Source organism: Molothrus aeneus, chromosome 10 (genome assembly GCF_037042795.1).
Source record: "Molothrus aeneus isolate 106 chromosome 10, BPBGC_Maene_1.0, whole genome shotgun sequence".
In the NCBI taxonomy this organism is placed as follows: Eukaryota; Metazoa; Chordata; class Aves; order Passeriformes; family Icteridae; genus Molothrus; species Molothrus aeneus.
Genome location: NC_089655.1, coordinates 16,832,090 through 16,848,563, shown reverse-complemented (window position 1 = coordinate 16,848,563; position 16,474 = coordinate 16,832,090). Strand labels below are relative to the sequence as shown.

The 16,474-nt window shown below is 40.7% G+C and overlaps 1 protein-coding gene across 1 annotated transcript; it reads left to right on the top strand.

Annotated features, from left to right (window-relative positions):
- Window positions 1-5,360: 5,360 nt before the first annotated feature.
- LOC136560751 (cytochrome P450 2J6-like) lies at window positions 5,361-14,744 on the top strand. The gene is made up of 9 exons (XM_066556778.1): window positions 5,361-5,546; window positions 6,936-7,098; window positions 8,619-8,768; window positions 9,352-9,512; window positions 10,019-10,195; window positions 10,942-11,083; window positions 12,423-12,610; window positions 13,020-13,161; window positions 14,328-14,744. The coding sequence occupies exons 1-9, from the start codon at window positions 5,379-5,381 to the stop codon at window positions 14,504-14,506; spliced, it is 1,470 nt and encodes a 489-aa protein (XP_066412875.1). The 5' UTR covers window positions 5,361-5,378; the 3' UTR covers window positions 14,507-14,744.
- The last annotated feature ends 1,730 nt before the right edge of the window (window positions 14,745-16,474 follow it).

The following is a 16,474-nucleotide window of genomic DNA, read 5'->3' as shown; positions in this document are numbered from 1 at the left end:
ATCCATCAGATTATATGATGTTTTCTAACTTTTCTTTTTAAAAATTTTTAATTTTATGCTAAGTTTTAAAATCTTCTGGTTCAAATTTTGCAGATGAAACCATGCACATGTTCTATTAAATCTGCAGAAAAGAACAAAGAAATGGAAGAAACAGGAAAAACTTTTAATCCTTACTGATTTGTGGATCCCATAAGTTTACCAGAGAGATTTGTAGTAGTGTGTAGCAAACTTTAACTTGAGACTTACTTTTCATACTTACTGATATATTACACAGTATTTTTCAACACTTTGTTCAAGAACCTAGCTAATGTTATCTTCAAGACTAAATAGGAGATTAAGGAAATCCATACAACTGTAGAAGTTGTCTGTTTCAATGTTTTATCATAATTTCTCTGAGCGGGAAAAAAATTCTTGCTGAATTTTTTAGTCTGCACTTTTCAGCTCAAAAAGTTTCTGCAAAATCAAGGTTATTGATTGGAATCAATGTATGTTATGAACCTGAAATATAAAGGTTTAACACTATCCACGGGCTTCTTAAGAACTGAATTAACCTTCAAGAATTGGAGAGTTACAGGCATGGACACTCATTTCAGTTAATTTTCTAATCAGCTCATTTTTTTTTTTGTGTGTTGGGGTTGGTAAAAGAAATGGTGGTAAATACAATCTTGCATGATTCAGTCTTGAAAAATGTGTAGATGACAACTGGTCTTTTTTTCTGGGGTGGATGTAATAACTTCAGGTTCCAAAATAAACACGGGGCAATTCACAGGGCAGCAGTGACATTGCAGCATTTTCTTACCTTACCTTCCTGAGCAGCCACCTCTCAACTTCTCTGTGCAGTTCCATGCAACACTTCTGCTTTAGTGTGCTGCATGTGCAGCTGCTTTTGCAAGAAGTGTGGAAGTGGAGCAGCCAGCAGAGGCCAAGGACCATGACTGTGTGCCTCTGTTATCTGTTTGTTTAGGTTTTTGGGCAGAGAAATGGAAACAGAAAAAATTTCAGCAGCATGGTTCTATGAGTCTTACAATTGAAGAGTTAAATGGACAAAAAACTGAGGAAAGCAATTTGAAATTCAAAAACTTTTATGGTTTTTTCAGCCAATCATGACAGTTCCATATGTATAGCAAAAATTGCAGTGTTACTGAGTAATTCTATTGAGCAGTTATTTATCCACCCATTTTTTTCAGATTTTGCTGCTATTTGAGACTTTGAAATTAGTTACTTGATGAAACTATCTAACTAACTTTGCTTGCTGCTTGTGTGCATCAGGACTTCATTTCTTCATTTGTTTTATTTCTTCCCAATTCATCCAGTTGGTCCTGTCTGGTTAAAAGGAAGTGAGTGCTGTCCTATTTCTTATTTGTGCACAGAATCACTTGTCAAGTTTGCAAGTTTTGCAACAGTTAAGGACCCCTGAAAGCTCTTGATGCTCTCATGCCCATCAGTGGGGGTATAATTTATACACTTAAAATTACCAGAATTAAGATGAGTTAAGCCATGAAGTTGCCTATTAATAACAGTGATTATGATGCAACTTAAGAAAAGAAAACAAAAAGAAAGAAAAGGTCTTCATGTAAGAGAAATCTGGGTCCAGCTGAATAAGTCTGGGCCCACCAGGAGTGTTACTCTGAGTATGACCCTTTGAACACTGTGGGCAGTGTGTTTTCCTGATGCTAGGTGAGAGCTGTGGGCAAACTGAAATACACTGAGGCAGAGTTATTTCACAAAAGTTTGGGCTGAAGTTCACAAGGAGAGAAAAAGCAAGGAAGCTGTTTCAATACTGTGTATTTTTATATTTTCAGTACATGTGAGTAGTAGCTGTTCACATAAATCTTGCTCGATCTCCTCTTACACAAATACTATTGCAAGAGCTGCATCTCCACTTAAGATGACAGATATTAAGTTGGATTGTTTTGAGCAGATGAGGAAATCTGCTTTTGCAATGAAGGTTTCAGGCCACAGGAGTGGGAAGCAAAGAAGAACATCATTAGGATGGTGTGAAGCAAAGGATAAATGTGCATACTGGGAGTGGAAAGGGCTCCTGGCACACCTCTGCCCAGAGTGTGTCATCTGCTCTCACAGACAACCAGGGCTTGTTTTTCATCTGTTACAGGGACAGATGTATTAGAAAACACAGCCTGGTGTTCTTGCTGCCTGGCCTGGCCTCAAACTAAACAGCACAGGTATTACTAAGATGGTTTTGGGATTTGTTTGTGGGTTTGTTTTTTGTTGTTGTTCTTTCCCCCTTGCCTTCCAGTGGAGACACTAATTTGGGTTTCTCAACTTGGCTGTCTCTTCCTCCCCTGCACTCCCTGATCTTTCAACAGCTCCATAACAGGAACTGTTAATTGATTGGAGGCATCAGAAGTTGTCTGAGGGAGGAGAGTTACACTGACACTCTGTGTCCCAGCAAACACTGAGAGAGGGAGAACGTGGCTTACAGCACAGCTGGAGTGAGCACAAGACTGGGAAATGTGAGCCAAAGAAATTCCCATTCTGTGTTCAGTTCAGGAAAAGAGAACTTTGCTGACATGCATTATCAATAAAGTATATAGGGTTTTGCCTCCTGCTGTCATCTGTTTTGTTGGGACTTGAAGATTGATAAGCTTTTAGTTTGCATAGACAAAGTATTGGAATGGAACTTGAATTTCAGATTCTGTTCCTAGATTTGTTCATAGCTTGTCTGTGACTCTCATGAACTTGCTTTATCTCTCTGGGCCTAATCAACCCTGATGTTCACTTTTTGAAAGAACTTGAAGGTTGACTAATGAAAGTCAAGTTGTAGATGGCAGGTACGATTGTTTCTGTTCTGGTCTTTCCCTATATTTTCTTCCTACTCCTCTGCTCTAAAGCCTTCATTAGAAAAAAGGGTTTTCTGAGCTGTCTAAACATCTTCCATCTCTGCCAAGGAGCCTTTGTGACAGTATTTGTTAGATAATAATGAGTAAGACTTGCATGGAGAGGTGCTATTCACAAATAATGAAGCAAGGAAAAGTGATTTTCCCCAAAACAACTTGCCGAAAGCTTCTCTGTAAACACCTGCCTCTACCTGCTTGATCTCACAATTATTTTATTTGTATTTTAGTCCTTAATTCATGCACTTAAGTCCTGCAATTCATGCACATTGATGGAGTTCATTTAAATTCTATCAATCTGTATTACAATGAATCGTAGCATTCATCACTTTCTCTTCCTGCTAGTAATACATAGTCATCTCAAAATAAAACCAGTTGGTATATCTAATCTTGCAGACATTTACCAACTTTTTGGCATCACTGGCATGCAGTGAGAGCAGAACTAGGAAAAGCATGAGCTCTAGCTATTAGGAAGGAAAGCAACTGTTGTAAAAATTCCTCTTTTTGTTTTCCCATTGTTATCATTGTTGTTTATTCTGTTTGGGCTGTTTGGTTGGTCAGTTTTGCCTGTTGAGGTGTTGTAATGCAGTGCTATTTAGGTGAAAGCAATGCAGACCTTGCACCAGTGCTGTGGTGCTCTATGTCCTGATGGTGTGGGAGCTACCAAGGCCTGGTGCCCTTTCAGTCTCCCTGGTTTGTGAAGTGCTGTGTAATCTTGGCAGTATTCTGCAGTCAGCTGCAGAAGAGCTGAACAGAGACAAGAATTTCATAAATGAACCATAGCACATACCCTTTTCTCACTGAAATGTCAGGAAGAAATAATTAATGTTGTACAGACAGTTTTCCTTCTGGCATTTCCTAATGTTTGAGTATTTGCAGCCTCAGCATTCTTTTTGGCAGTTTTCCAGAGCAGTATCTATTAGCCCAGATGCTGCACTTGGAATGTCAGCTGTGGACAGAACAGAAAATTGGAGCTAAGATTTGTTCAGATGAATTTGCCAGGGACAGAGGTTTAGAGACAGCCTAGGACCAACTCGTTCTTTCCTGGAGGACAGTATGGTTATTGCAAATATATTTGATATATATTGCAACTGATTCCTGAGCACTGGAAGAAATTTCTGGAATCCAACCCAGATTAGTTACTGTGTAAGGAAGGATTTTTTTCTCCAGGGAAGTGTTCTTGCCCTTGTCAACAGTGATTGACATAGGTGCCTTGAATGCTACTGAAGAACTTGGATGAGTTGAATAAAATGTGAAAAAAACTTTCAAAACATGCCTGATGTCCTTTCTGCCAGCTGGTCAGTGACACCAGTGGATTATGCAAGTGGAGTTGTGAGGATAAGTTGAGGTTTTTTTAGACAGCAAATCTTGAGACAGAATGACAGCCTGCAGGGACATTTCTGCTGTGAGAGGAGCAACAGCCTCAGAGAAAGCACAGGCAAGACAGTGGGGGTGTGGTGGAAACAGCAATTAAGATCAGTAATTGCCTTCTTGTGTTCTTTCTGCAGGGCTATGTATATTTTTGGGCAAGCAGTCAGAACATATGGAGTTCTTTGTCTTCTGCAGCCTTTTGCAGGTGTTTAGATTCTCCCTGTCTGATGGAATTAAAGGCACTCCTTCAGGGAGCACTGCATAGCCCCATCCCTATAAGGTCTGCTGTTCTTCATAAGGCAGCTTGGTACCAACATCCCAAACAGCCTATTCCACCAGATTCCATTCTAGAAATCTTCTAAGAACTGCTCCTCTTTGTAGGGATTTTTTTTTTTTGTGTTGAGGAGGTCTTTGCATGTGCTGCTTCAGGTGCTGTGAATACAAATAAAGCAAAGAATTACAGGGTCTGGAATTAATTCTGCTGAGCAGAACTCCTGCTACTGAGATAAGGCAGAAATTAATTCATAAAGCCTTATGGGGGACAAGAATTCAGCCCCAAAATGTAGTTTAATGTGAGGTCTGCTACACTTTTTGCCAATAGCGCTAGTTATGTTTGATTCTTCACTGTGCTATTTGCAGTTCATCTGTATTGTTTACTGTGAGATTTTAAATTACAACCCTTCATTGCTCTTGGTTCCCAAGTCTGCATCTCCACCCACTGTTGTACAAGGCTACTGGTTGCTTACTTTTACCTCTGCCACAAGAAGGCTACCTGATGAGTATTCCTGCCCTCATCTGACAGCTTACTGCTTTGTACCTGAGTTCTTGGCATGCATGTAGTCAGTATTTTGAGTGACACATTCCTCAAACTGATTGCTCAAGAGGATGTTTCTGGCTGAGGTTCCCACCTTCTCTGACCCAGCCTCTGCTGGATCTTAAAATAATGGTATAAATTAGCATATTGCAGCACAGTGATGTATTAAATAACACTCAAGAATGGAAATAATCCTCATTCTCTTGGATCAGGAAGAGTGGTAGGAAAGAAGGGAGGTGAAAATTCAGAAATCTTCAATGTGACAGGGAAGAGTTCAAAAGAACAATTTCAACAGACGTATTTGTAGCAATTTTATAATACGAGTTTGGAAGTGTGAAATGATGATAAGTGTAATTTTCATATCCCTGGTTTTGTTTCTTCTGAGTGCACAGTTCCTGAATTTGCAATGGAAGAGTCGTGGATTTCCTCCTGGACCAACCCCATTTCCCATCATTGGAAGTGTCTGGTGGATAAACTTTAGAGCTGATCACAGGAGCCTGAAAAAGGTATGTATTTGCAGATGTGAACTAAAGAGCTATTGAGGCAAAACCTGGAAAAAATGGTGGTGGTTGTTGTTAGGCTGATGTAGTAACAGGGAGAACCCTGAGAGAAGGTGATTTGTGGAAGTGAAGTGCCTAAACAAGTTAAGGTAAAAATCCTGCAGACAGTCTAATTCATGTAAAAGCCTAATAATTTCATGTGAAAGACTCATTCATATATGTGTGCAACTTAAACAGAACTGAATATAATAATTTTGCCACAGAAAATACTTCTATTTTTAAGGGAATCTTTGGCCTTGAAAGAAAACAATTATTCTCAGATTTCCCATCATAGGCATATATTGAAAATAATTTTAAACTAGGTGTCTTGAATTCAGAGGTGTCTTGAACCAGAATATCTTCTGCTCTCATGGAATGGAAAGAAGATTGTATCCCATATGCAGCCAAATCCTTTCATGCATTGTTTCTCTGAAGTCCATTCTGGGATGTACTCTTTGCAGATAAACTAAAGATGTAAATAATGGTGAAAGGAAATAATTGATGGGAAGAATGAGCTCCATGCTAAGCCTGCTCATACAGATTCTTTCAGTTTTCAACATCCTCCACTGAGCCAAAATATCACAAGAGAACCCAATATGTTAATATATTTTTCAAATTGCTGCCTTTCCTTAAGTGCTAAGTGCAACTTGCAGGTCAGAGGGTACCTGGCTGCAGCTGAAGGGAGCTTAATGAGCATGATGCTAAAATTTTCTGATGGGTACATGTTAATGACTATGAGAGGACAGATCTGCACTGGTTCTTGGTCAAGCATCAGGGACTTTGTCCTTGCAGAATACCCACGGCATTGCCTGAGAGCAGTCACCATCAGTACCCAGAGATGGCATCTATGCTTAGATGCCTCAGTTGACGGTATTTCAGTATAAGATGGGAAGAGTTCTTGCCATTGAAATGTGAAATCTGCAGTACTTAGAACTCTAGAAGGGGAGTTCTGGAATTCATAATTTCAAGAAATTCTGGATGTTGTCTGAGTCAATGAAATATGGAGTTGAAAAATGTAACCAAGAATGGCCGGGTGGAATTTCATAGGAAACCTTGTACAGATCCATAAACATTCAAGGGCATTTACCCTATGGTTGGTATTGCAAAGGTAACCCAGGCCAAGTTCTAGAAAAGGACCATTTATTCTTTCATTGCTTACATTTCTGTGGGTGTTGTGTTCCCAGAGAGAGCCCAGACCCTTCTTGTGGAAAGCACCCACACCACAAAACAGCCACTGTCCCTTTTCACCTGCTGAACCCCTGAGCAGCGTTGTGCTGAAGACAGCAGCCCATTGTGTGTGCATGTTCTTTGATGTTTCTCCCATGGGGTTTTTTTGGGCACTGATCTTACCTGCAGCTGGCAAAAACCTATGGCAACATCTGCACCCTGTGGTTGGGTCACAGACCTATGGTGGTGCTCTATGGGTTCCAAGCTGTGAAGAATGGTCTCACCAACAACTCGGAGGATGTTTCGGGGCGACTGCAGACCTACACTTTCAACCAAATGGCAGGTGGAAAGGGTAAGATGTTCATGTCTCTGGAAGGACTTCACCCTTGACTGTCTTTGTTTCCTCTTGTGTTTTTCTTACTGAAAACCCCTTAGTTCCCAACTGACTTTTTCTGTCTGCTCAAGGTGAATCATATTATCCTGAAGCATCATCCTAAGTGGTCTCCAAATCCCACTGTCATACATGTATTTCAGAATCTTATCAGAGCAGCATGGGCAACGTTCTTAGTGTTGTCTGCATGCCCTGATTTGAAATAATCCTGAGCCTGCAGCCTCCTTTGCAAGCTGAGACTAAAGTAAATCTTTATGCTCCCAGTTGTTTATTTACAGCAAAGGCTGCTGTAAGGAAAGCATATACGGAACTTTGATCAAGTCTTGCTCCGAAGTACAAAGTCACAGGAAGGTCAGTGGAGCTTTAAATTTATTAGCCAGAGTGTTCAAAGTGTTGTATTGTCTTATCACAAACACTGCTGAATCACAGTGGAGAGAGAATAAGGATACTGATATGTTTAAAACAGAAATAATTGAACTTGTTTCCATCAGCCTCTTATGCAGAGAATGTACAGCAGATGCCTTTACCCTCGGTCAGGATTTGTTTAATGTGAACTACTGTCTGGAAAGCTTTAATTTGTAATACTAGCCAGTGTAAGTAGCGAAACACTACTTTAAAGTATAGAGATTTTTAAGTCTGGGGCCATTTCAGTCCATTTGGAAGGATCTGTATTGCCACTTTTTATCGGGGTGCTGTGGAGAAAAGTAGCTGGGTTGTGACACATGCCCTAAAACTCTTAATTTGTAGCAGGGATGGCATTAACCAACAGCTGCAGCTCAGCTGCAAGTTTGTGACTGCAGCACAGATACCACCTGCCTGTCCCTGGTTCCCAGGACAGCAGAAGGAATAGGGGAGAGCTGTCCCAGTCTCTAATGAAGCAGCTGTCTCAGGGAGCAAGCTGGCTTTCCCAGGGAGAAGTGCAGGCTAGACTTGTGAAGGGAATTTCCCCACCAAGCAGATTAAATGGTTCATGCTTAGTGGTCTCTGCTAGAACACAGACTCACAGCAGAGCAGCCTGGGATTCCTTTCTGTCCCACAGAAACTCTTGATCTTAAGAAGCTGTTTGCAGATTGGCTAAAGCCTATTTTTCCTTCTCATTTTGGCTGGGTGGTTCTTGCCCTGGCTTCATTGTCTTTCCAGAAGGGACCTTTCCAGGATGAGAACTCAATATTTGGTATAAAGATCCTGGTAGAACAGGATCCCTCAAAGACCTGAAACAGATGCTTCTGAAAGAATAGGACTAGGTTAGGAAGGCAGGTGTGTGAGTCCAGAGGTCCAAGAGGGTTTTTTTTTGCAGGGATGGTAATGTCTTAACCAAGGTGTTTTCTCAGCCTCTAACAACATTCAATCCAAAGAACACTGCCCTGATGTGTCCCCCCTCTCTGAGCGACAGCATGATGAGAATATGACTCTTACTGTGTTTATCATCTACAATTGTATGAACTTTATTATGACATAAAATCAATTCTTGATGGTTAAAGGTATCTTGGTCTCAAATGGTCTCATCTGGAAACAACAGAGACATTTTGGAATTGTAACTCTCCGAAAACTGGGAATGGGGAATAAAGGAATGGAGCGTGGGATACAAACCGAGGCCCGTTACCTGGTGGAGTTCTTCAGAGACAAGGAGGGTATGGCATTGACACAGTGCTTGGGGGCACACACAGTACAGACTGCTTGACTCTAAGGGTTAACACTACTTTTGTTACTCAATAGAATAGATTTGGAAGCACACCTTAGATTTGCAGATTTAGGATAAGGTGCTAAAGGATTGCAGACCACACATTCCGTGGCATTTGCTAACAGACTGGAAAAAGAAACATGAAGGAAACAGCAGAGACATCTCTGAACCCAAAATACAGAAATTTCTTTGCTTATTTTTTGACAAAACCCCCTCTGAACCCTTGAGATTATTTGACCTCAGCAGTTTGTATTTTGGGATCAACACCAAGATTGAGATTAAAAAACAAAGCAAAGCAGAAAGCAAATTAAAAAAACAAGACCAGGAGTTAAAGATTTGAGGCTTTGCTGTCCTCATTTTGGAGTGAGGTTTATCTTTTGTTACATTTCCTAGTGAGTTTTGGGTGTTTCTGAGTAACAGTATAAATATCATAGAGGACATCTATTACAAAATGTCACTGTAATCTTGTTCTCCCAAATGGCAAAGGATGAGAAGGAAGTGCTTTGGAGATGAATGTTTTTCTCTGTCTGCAGGAGAAGCTGTGGACCCTTCCTTCCCCATTGTCCATGCTGTCTCCAATGTGATTTGTGCTGTGGTTTTCGGACATCGTTTCTCCCTGGAGGATAAAACCTTCCACCAGCTGATTGAAGCCTTCGATTATATAGTGGCTTTTGGGAACAGCCACTTTCATTATGTGAGAATATTACTAATGAGATTATATATTACTTATTAGATTATTACTAACATGCAACAACTTATTTGATCATTGGGCTCATTATTTATTGCAATATAATTATATCAGTACGTATATTATTAAAGTATTGCATTATTGAATACTGATAAATATTCTGACTGTGAATATGATCTGGACCTGCAATGCTTTGGGTTTGACATGATTCAATTATGAATATTGATACATCTATCTGCAAAAGTAGATTATTTTGTTGGTGAATTAACAGGGTAAATACAAATGGAGTTATCTAGTAAAGATGGGAAAAAATCTAGGGTGGAAACTGTGCTATCCCTAATTTGTGATTTTAATGTGTGTTTATGTACTAAACATTTCTTTTGATGCCACAGAATGTTTTTCAGAGCAATTAATTCAGCAGTTTAGCACCAAAAATGTCCACACTATATCTCTGCCATGAGGCTTCTCTACAGTGTCACTAACTGCTTCTGTGCTGAATTCTTGCTCTCCAGATGTGTGAAATGTTACCGTGGTTTGCAGAGCACCTCCCAGGACCTCTACATAAAGCAAGATTTTCCCGGGATTTTATTCGCTCCTTTGTAAGGCAGGAAATCAAAAGCCACAGGGAAAAAGGCAGAATAGATGAACCAGAAGATTTCATTGACTTTTACCTGAAGCAGATAGAGAAAGTGAGTGATTATTGCTATGTGCATTGTCCATGACACAGACCCAACCATAATAGGTTCCCTGCCGTTGTCTGCCCACAACAACATTACTACAGAGCTCTGCAAGAACAGCTTAAAAACTCTGCTGTCAAACTCAAAATATGAACTTTGAATAGTTAGTTCAAGAACTTCTTCTAGAAGTACAAATTATTTATATTGGTTTGTTATCATATTTTGGAATCCTTAGTGAGGGCTAGGCAGTAGGGATTACCTTGAAAAGGTGCAGGTATTTAGGTGGCTGCTGAATTCTGATTCTTGCTTTGTACTATTTTTGTGCTTAGTAGTGCTGTATGAGTATCATGACAATCTTAAAATGTTGTCAGTCTGTGCTCTGAAAAAAAGCATAAATCTTTAAAAGGATAACATTATATATTAGACAGATTCCTGAAATCAGCAAATGTGCTGGAAGTTGGGATAAAACTACCTAGAAATGTGTTTTTCTGCTGTGGAAGTTAACAGAAATCAACATGCCACTTTACAAGGTAGCATAACAGGACTTATACACCTGACACATTCAACAGCACCTGTAATTTAACAGTATCACTGTACTCATTTGAGTAAAGTCTTTGCCTATATCTGTGTTCTGCTCAAGTTATCTGTGTTTTCTTTGTCCTCTAGAAATCTTGTTCCTTTAGATACAGTGATAATTGTCTGTCTCAGTGCTATTACACAGCTATACTACATTTTACCTTTCTCACTGACACTTGTAGACTAAAAATGTCCCCAATTCTACGTTTGATGAAGACAACATGGTGCAATCTGTTTTTGACCTTTTCCTGGGTGGCTCAGAGACCACAGCCACCACTCTGCGCTGGGCTCTGCTCTATATGTTGGTTTACCCTGACATCCAAGGTGAGTAGCACACAACAAGCATGGATATTATTAAAGTAGAGCAGTTTTTGGGGTTTTTTTTTGGCTAAGATCAAGCTTTTTTTTTAAGATCAAGCTTACTTTAAAGATAATTTTTTAGCTTTGCTTTTAATAAGCCAATGTAGTAAATTTTTTTCAGACTGAGATTTTAAAGTTTCAGGGATGTTCAGGCTCTGATACTGTATTGGGTCCTGTTGATTTTTGTCAGACTCTTTCAGCACTGTAAGCATATAATGAAAGATACAGGCTGAAAGCACACAAGGTGGAATAAGAGTTTGGGTTAGGGAAAAGTGAAGATTTTCTGGCATCCAGCACATGTAATAAGGTTATATTATTTGAGTTCATTAATTGAGACATCAGTCAAATTTCTGTAAAACAGATATATTTATTCTAATGCATGGGAATGTTAAACAGAGAAGGAAGACAAAAAGATGATCCAGAAATTCTGGACAAGATCACAGTTGCGCACTAGTTTCAAAATTTTTGGGTGATTTGGTAGAGAGTTTTCAGAGGTGATGAATTACTAAGCCAAGTACATATTCTTGACTCTCAGGCTGAGGGCTAGAAATTCTTTTCATGCTTGTGGTGCTAGAATGCTTGAAGAACAGAGCCCTGTGCACACACATGCACTTCAAATTCTGATAAACTATAAAGAAAAAAATTCCTCTTAGCCAAAGTTTTAAATGTGAAATCTGACCCCATCTGAGACGGTATAAGGTGTGTTAGTTAGTAAGCTTAGATAGCAGCCCAAAGAGATTAATATTTGGTGATGGTAGATCATATTTAGTAATATGATCCTATTTCAGTTCTCAGCATTGCACGTGTGTCAGCTCGATGTGGTGGCTTGCTTGCAACACTGTCATTAGTGTGCTGTGAGTCTGTATTTGATTGGAGTAAAATCAACAGCTTAATTGAATTGATGTCATAATAAGGTCTTGTTATACTTGTAGTTTTCTCCACCTCTTTTAAATATAATGCTCCATAAATCTGTTGGGCTTGTGGAAAGAGGGTCTGAACATAAAACCTATCAACTAGAAAACAGAGTGTAGTAAAATCATAACTAGCTGGTTATGATTTATACAAATCATACATTTATACAAATGCATTTGTATAAATGTATGACTTGTATAAATTTATATTAATATAAATGCATTACATATATACATTTATACAAATGCATTTAAACTTCAGGATATGGTAAGTATAAATTATTTGTATATCGTTATTTTTTCTATCACGACTATACTCCAAAAAGGAAATGAAAGCTGTTTCATCCAAAACAGTGTTCTTACTTCTATAATGGATATTTTAATGTTTTTAGACAAAGTCCAGAAAGAGCTGGATGCTGTTCTGAGTCCCTCTCATCTCATCTGCTACGAGGACCGGAAGAAGCTGCCATACACGAATGCTGTGGTTCATGAGGTCCTCCGCTTCAGCAGCATTGTTTTAATCACAATTCCCAGAGAAGCTGTGAAGGATACCACTGTTCTGGGGTATCATGTTCCAAAGGTACAGATATCCCTTCTATTCTAACGTGATCTTTGGCCACCAGTAAAGGTTTACCATTAAACCCTTTCCCCTCCAGTTCAGGACAGGAAGATCATTTCACTAGATTTAGGATATGGTGCTAAAGAACTGCAGACCACACATTCTATGGCATTTGCTTACAGACTGGAAAAAAAGACATAAAGGAATACAGGGAAATCCCTGAACCCAAAGTACTGAAGTTTCTTTGCTTATTTATTTTTTGGCAAAAACCCCTCACAGCCCTTGAGATTATTGTTTTTCCCCTAATTATGTAATCTTTCATTTCTACTGCCTTTCTGTGCGCAGAATTATAGCTGGAATCTGTTTGTGTCCTTTTATTCTTTATGTGTGAGAGATAGAACTGTGCCAACTGCCTCTTCCTTCCTTTCAGGGCACCCTAATCATGGCAAATGTAGACTCAGCTCTTTTTGACCCTGACTATTGGGAAACACCTCACCAGTTCAACCCTGGCCATTTCTTGGACAAGGCTGGAAATTTTGTGACCCGAGAGGCCTTCTTGGCCTTCTCAGCAGGTGAGTGCACTGAGAGCTGAGCCCAGGTGTGTGGGTTAGATGAAGTTGTGTTATTTTCATTGTGGAGAAGGCCAGAGGAGAGTGTAACCCCAAACTGTAGGAGCACATTGTTTTCCCAGCCCAGAAAAATGTTTGACTGCAAAAATAAGTTGTTTGGAAATTGTATAAACACTTGATCTAGATTTTTGTGAAAATGCAATGAAGATAAAATGAGTAAGGGCCCAGAATTCCCAATCACTTAGGAACTTGAGTCCTTACACTGTTGCCCTTGGTCCTCCTCTATATATGCCGGGTTATGCCATTACAGTGGATATTCTGTGGCAGGCTGCTGTGCTGGAGTTGATTTATTTTGTATAAATATTCATCAGTGCAGAGAGATGAGTGGGAGATCCAGAAGCTGGATCAAATACATCCAGAAGTCTATGTCTTTCCTGTGGGGTTTCTGGAATCACTCTTTCACCAGTGTGTGAGTTTATAGAAGCTTAAACAAACAAAAGCTCTTGGGGATCATGCCAGGAGCGAATAGCCTGGTTGTCAGAGCTGTCAGCTGAGATGGGAAAGTGTCAGGCTCAGGTTTCTGGTCTAAATTGGGCAGAAGAGGAATTGGTTTCTCACATCCAAATTGAATGACCTGACCACTGCATTTCAGAGTTTGTCACTGTCTCTGGGAATTGTATCCTGGACAGAGTTAATTAATAAATTGGGAAGAAATTTTTCTTTAACATGTTGTTTTTGCTGAAACCATTATGTAGGAAAATGTTTCATCAGGTGTAGAATGTCCTCTGTCTTCTGATTTTTCACTGTTATTAGGGAAGATAAGTCAGCCTGTACTAAGCAGAAGCCATGAGGGAACCTAAATATGCTTTCTTGTTTTTAATTGGAATCAAAGGATAGAAATCCCTTTCATAAAACTAGGAAGTCCTGTAGATTAAAAAAGCAAGAATGAAACTTCTGAGAAGCATTTCTGGTATCTTTTCTATAATCTGGGCAGATCCTGCAAAGATGAATTGCAGAAATCTCAGTTGTAAGTCCAGTTCAATCTGAGAGGAAATTGTCAAATTCAGCAAAGCTCTTTGATCCTTGATGAACCTGAGAAAAGCTGGGAAACAGGTGCTGGTTGCAGACCTTGGTGGGGACTGACTTCTCTTTCTGTTCACCCCTTGCAGGTCACCGTGTTTGTCCAGGAGAGACAATGGCCAAGATGGAGCTTTTCATCATGTTCTGCAGCCTGTTGCAGAAATTCAAGTTCACTGTACCAGAAGGAGTTAAGGAAATCAACACAGACATTATCTTTGGGAGCACCATGAAACCCCATCCATACAAGCTCTGTGCAGTTCTGCGCTAGGTTGCTCAGCATTAGAGATTTAAGAGGCACAGACACAGGTTTGGTAGTGTGCTGGTATTTGTGCAGCTTTATGGTTCTCATTTTTAGCTCAAATTCAGTGCAAATCTCTCCTTGTTGTGTTATATGTTTTAGAAGCCAGGCGTAAAAAATACTCTGTTTTTCCTGTGTCTGGAAAGTGTCTGTACTTCATTTTTTTTTCTGCTGTGTTACAAATGAAATAAATGTAGACAATTATTGCTCTGTCTAGTCTTACTAGAAACTCGACAGAATCTTCCTGGAGGGAGGAGGAGCATCAGAGCCAGGCTCTGAGCAGCCTTCCCCTACATTCTCAAATCCAGAATGGTCGTGGGAATGCTGTTCCCAGAGGTGGGGGCTCTGGGCATTGCCAGAGCTCCCAGGTGTGGTTGCATGGGAACTCAAAGCTGTGAAGGGGCATCTCAACTTGCTGGGAGCAGCTTTGTCTATTTAGCCAAGAGCCACGGGCAGATGAGTGCTTGAGACTGGAAGTAAAAGAGAGACAACAGCGCAACTGTTCATTTGGCTGTGAGGCTTGTGACTTAGGCCAAGAGCAAAGGCAAAGCCCTCCTATTGCCTGCTGGAAATTGCAGAGGGAAGCCCCACTGCTGGTGGAATGCAGTGGGCTGGCCTGAAATTTTTTTTTTTTTTTGACATATACTCTTGTGCATTTGAGAGGCATTTCGTGAAGGTGGGAGTCCTCTCATGTGCCAGGGTTTATAATGACAATGATGTACAGCAGATTAGGTTGGCCATGTCTCTTCATTGATGCCCAAAGCACAGTTCAGGGGGCAGCTTGCAGTCTTTGCAGTCTTGAGCAGCAAAGCTTGTTGCCTGCAAAGGAGGGGCAGGGCAGGAGATATTGATGTGGCGTTCTCCAAAAGCTGTGGGAGAATCAAAGCTCTTGAGAGTTTTCTGTAAGCAGAGAGGCAGCTGCACACAAGCAGCCTTCTGACAGCTGAGCTGAGCCTGCTGAGTCCCAATGCACGCTGAGGGAAGAGCTGTGCAAGGTGCAGCCGGCAGGAGCAGTGCCCAAGCAGGGCTAGTGGATGGTAAGTGTCAGTAGCCCCTCTCACTGTGAGACTGGCCTTGTTACCCACCCAATACGACTTAAAATCCAAGGTCACAGTGAGGATTACTGTTGCTCTACCAGCTTCCTTTCTTGAATAAGACTTTACAATTGCTATCACAAGCATGCTTCAAGGACTAGTTGGCATTGCCCTGGTTATCCATTTTGTCATGGGCTGAAAGGAAGGGGGGAGAAGAGAATGGGCCAGCAGCTCTCCTGGAAAGAGTGAGAGCAGGAGGATTCACTTGTTAGAGGGATACCTTTCTGTTCTTCTGAGCTGTCGGGCAGCTAACCCTTGCTTCCCCAGGCATTCAATTCTCTTCATGGAAGCTGTAGCAAGTACAGCTTCCAAAACCTTATCAGGCTTCTCTCTTCCCAGTCTTCCAGCACCATCTTGTGTGAGGAAAAAAGCAATCTGTATTCCCTTCACATCTCTCCCAAAGAGTTGGCAAAGCTGTTTGGCAGCTGCCTTCCTATATGCAGGCAGTTCATGTCTAGGCTGAGATGCAGTCACCAGAATGTGGCTAATGTTTGTGGAAAAGTCAGAGTGAGCCTGGAGAGCCAGGGGAGATGCAGAGCAGCCAGCCAGGACTATGCAGAGGCCAGATGGGGCTGCAAGTGGGCAGGGCAGTAAAGCCTTGGGGCTGTGAGTCTCCTCCCAGGAACACCTTGGAAAATACTAAACTCAGAGTTGGGAGCAGTTTGAGATAGAGAAAATGCAATACCAATGAAGGAACTAAAAGTCTCAAAAGTGGTCTCAAATGGGTAATTCAGTTTTTCAGGTTGACCCTAGTTCTCAGTTAGATTGGTGGCCAGCAAGATGGGTAAATATTATTTTTCTGCCCTGTTTCTGGAGTAAACCAATGTCCTTCACACCTCAAAAC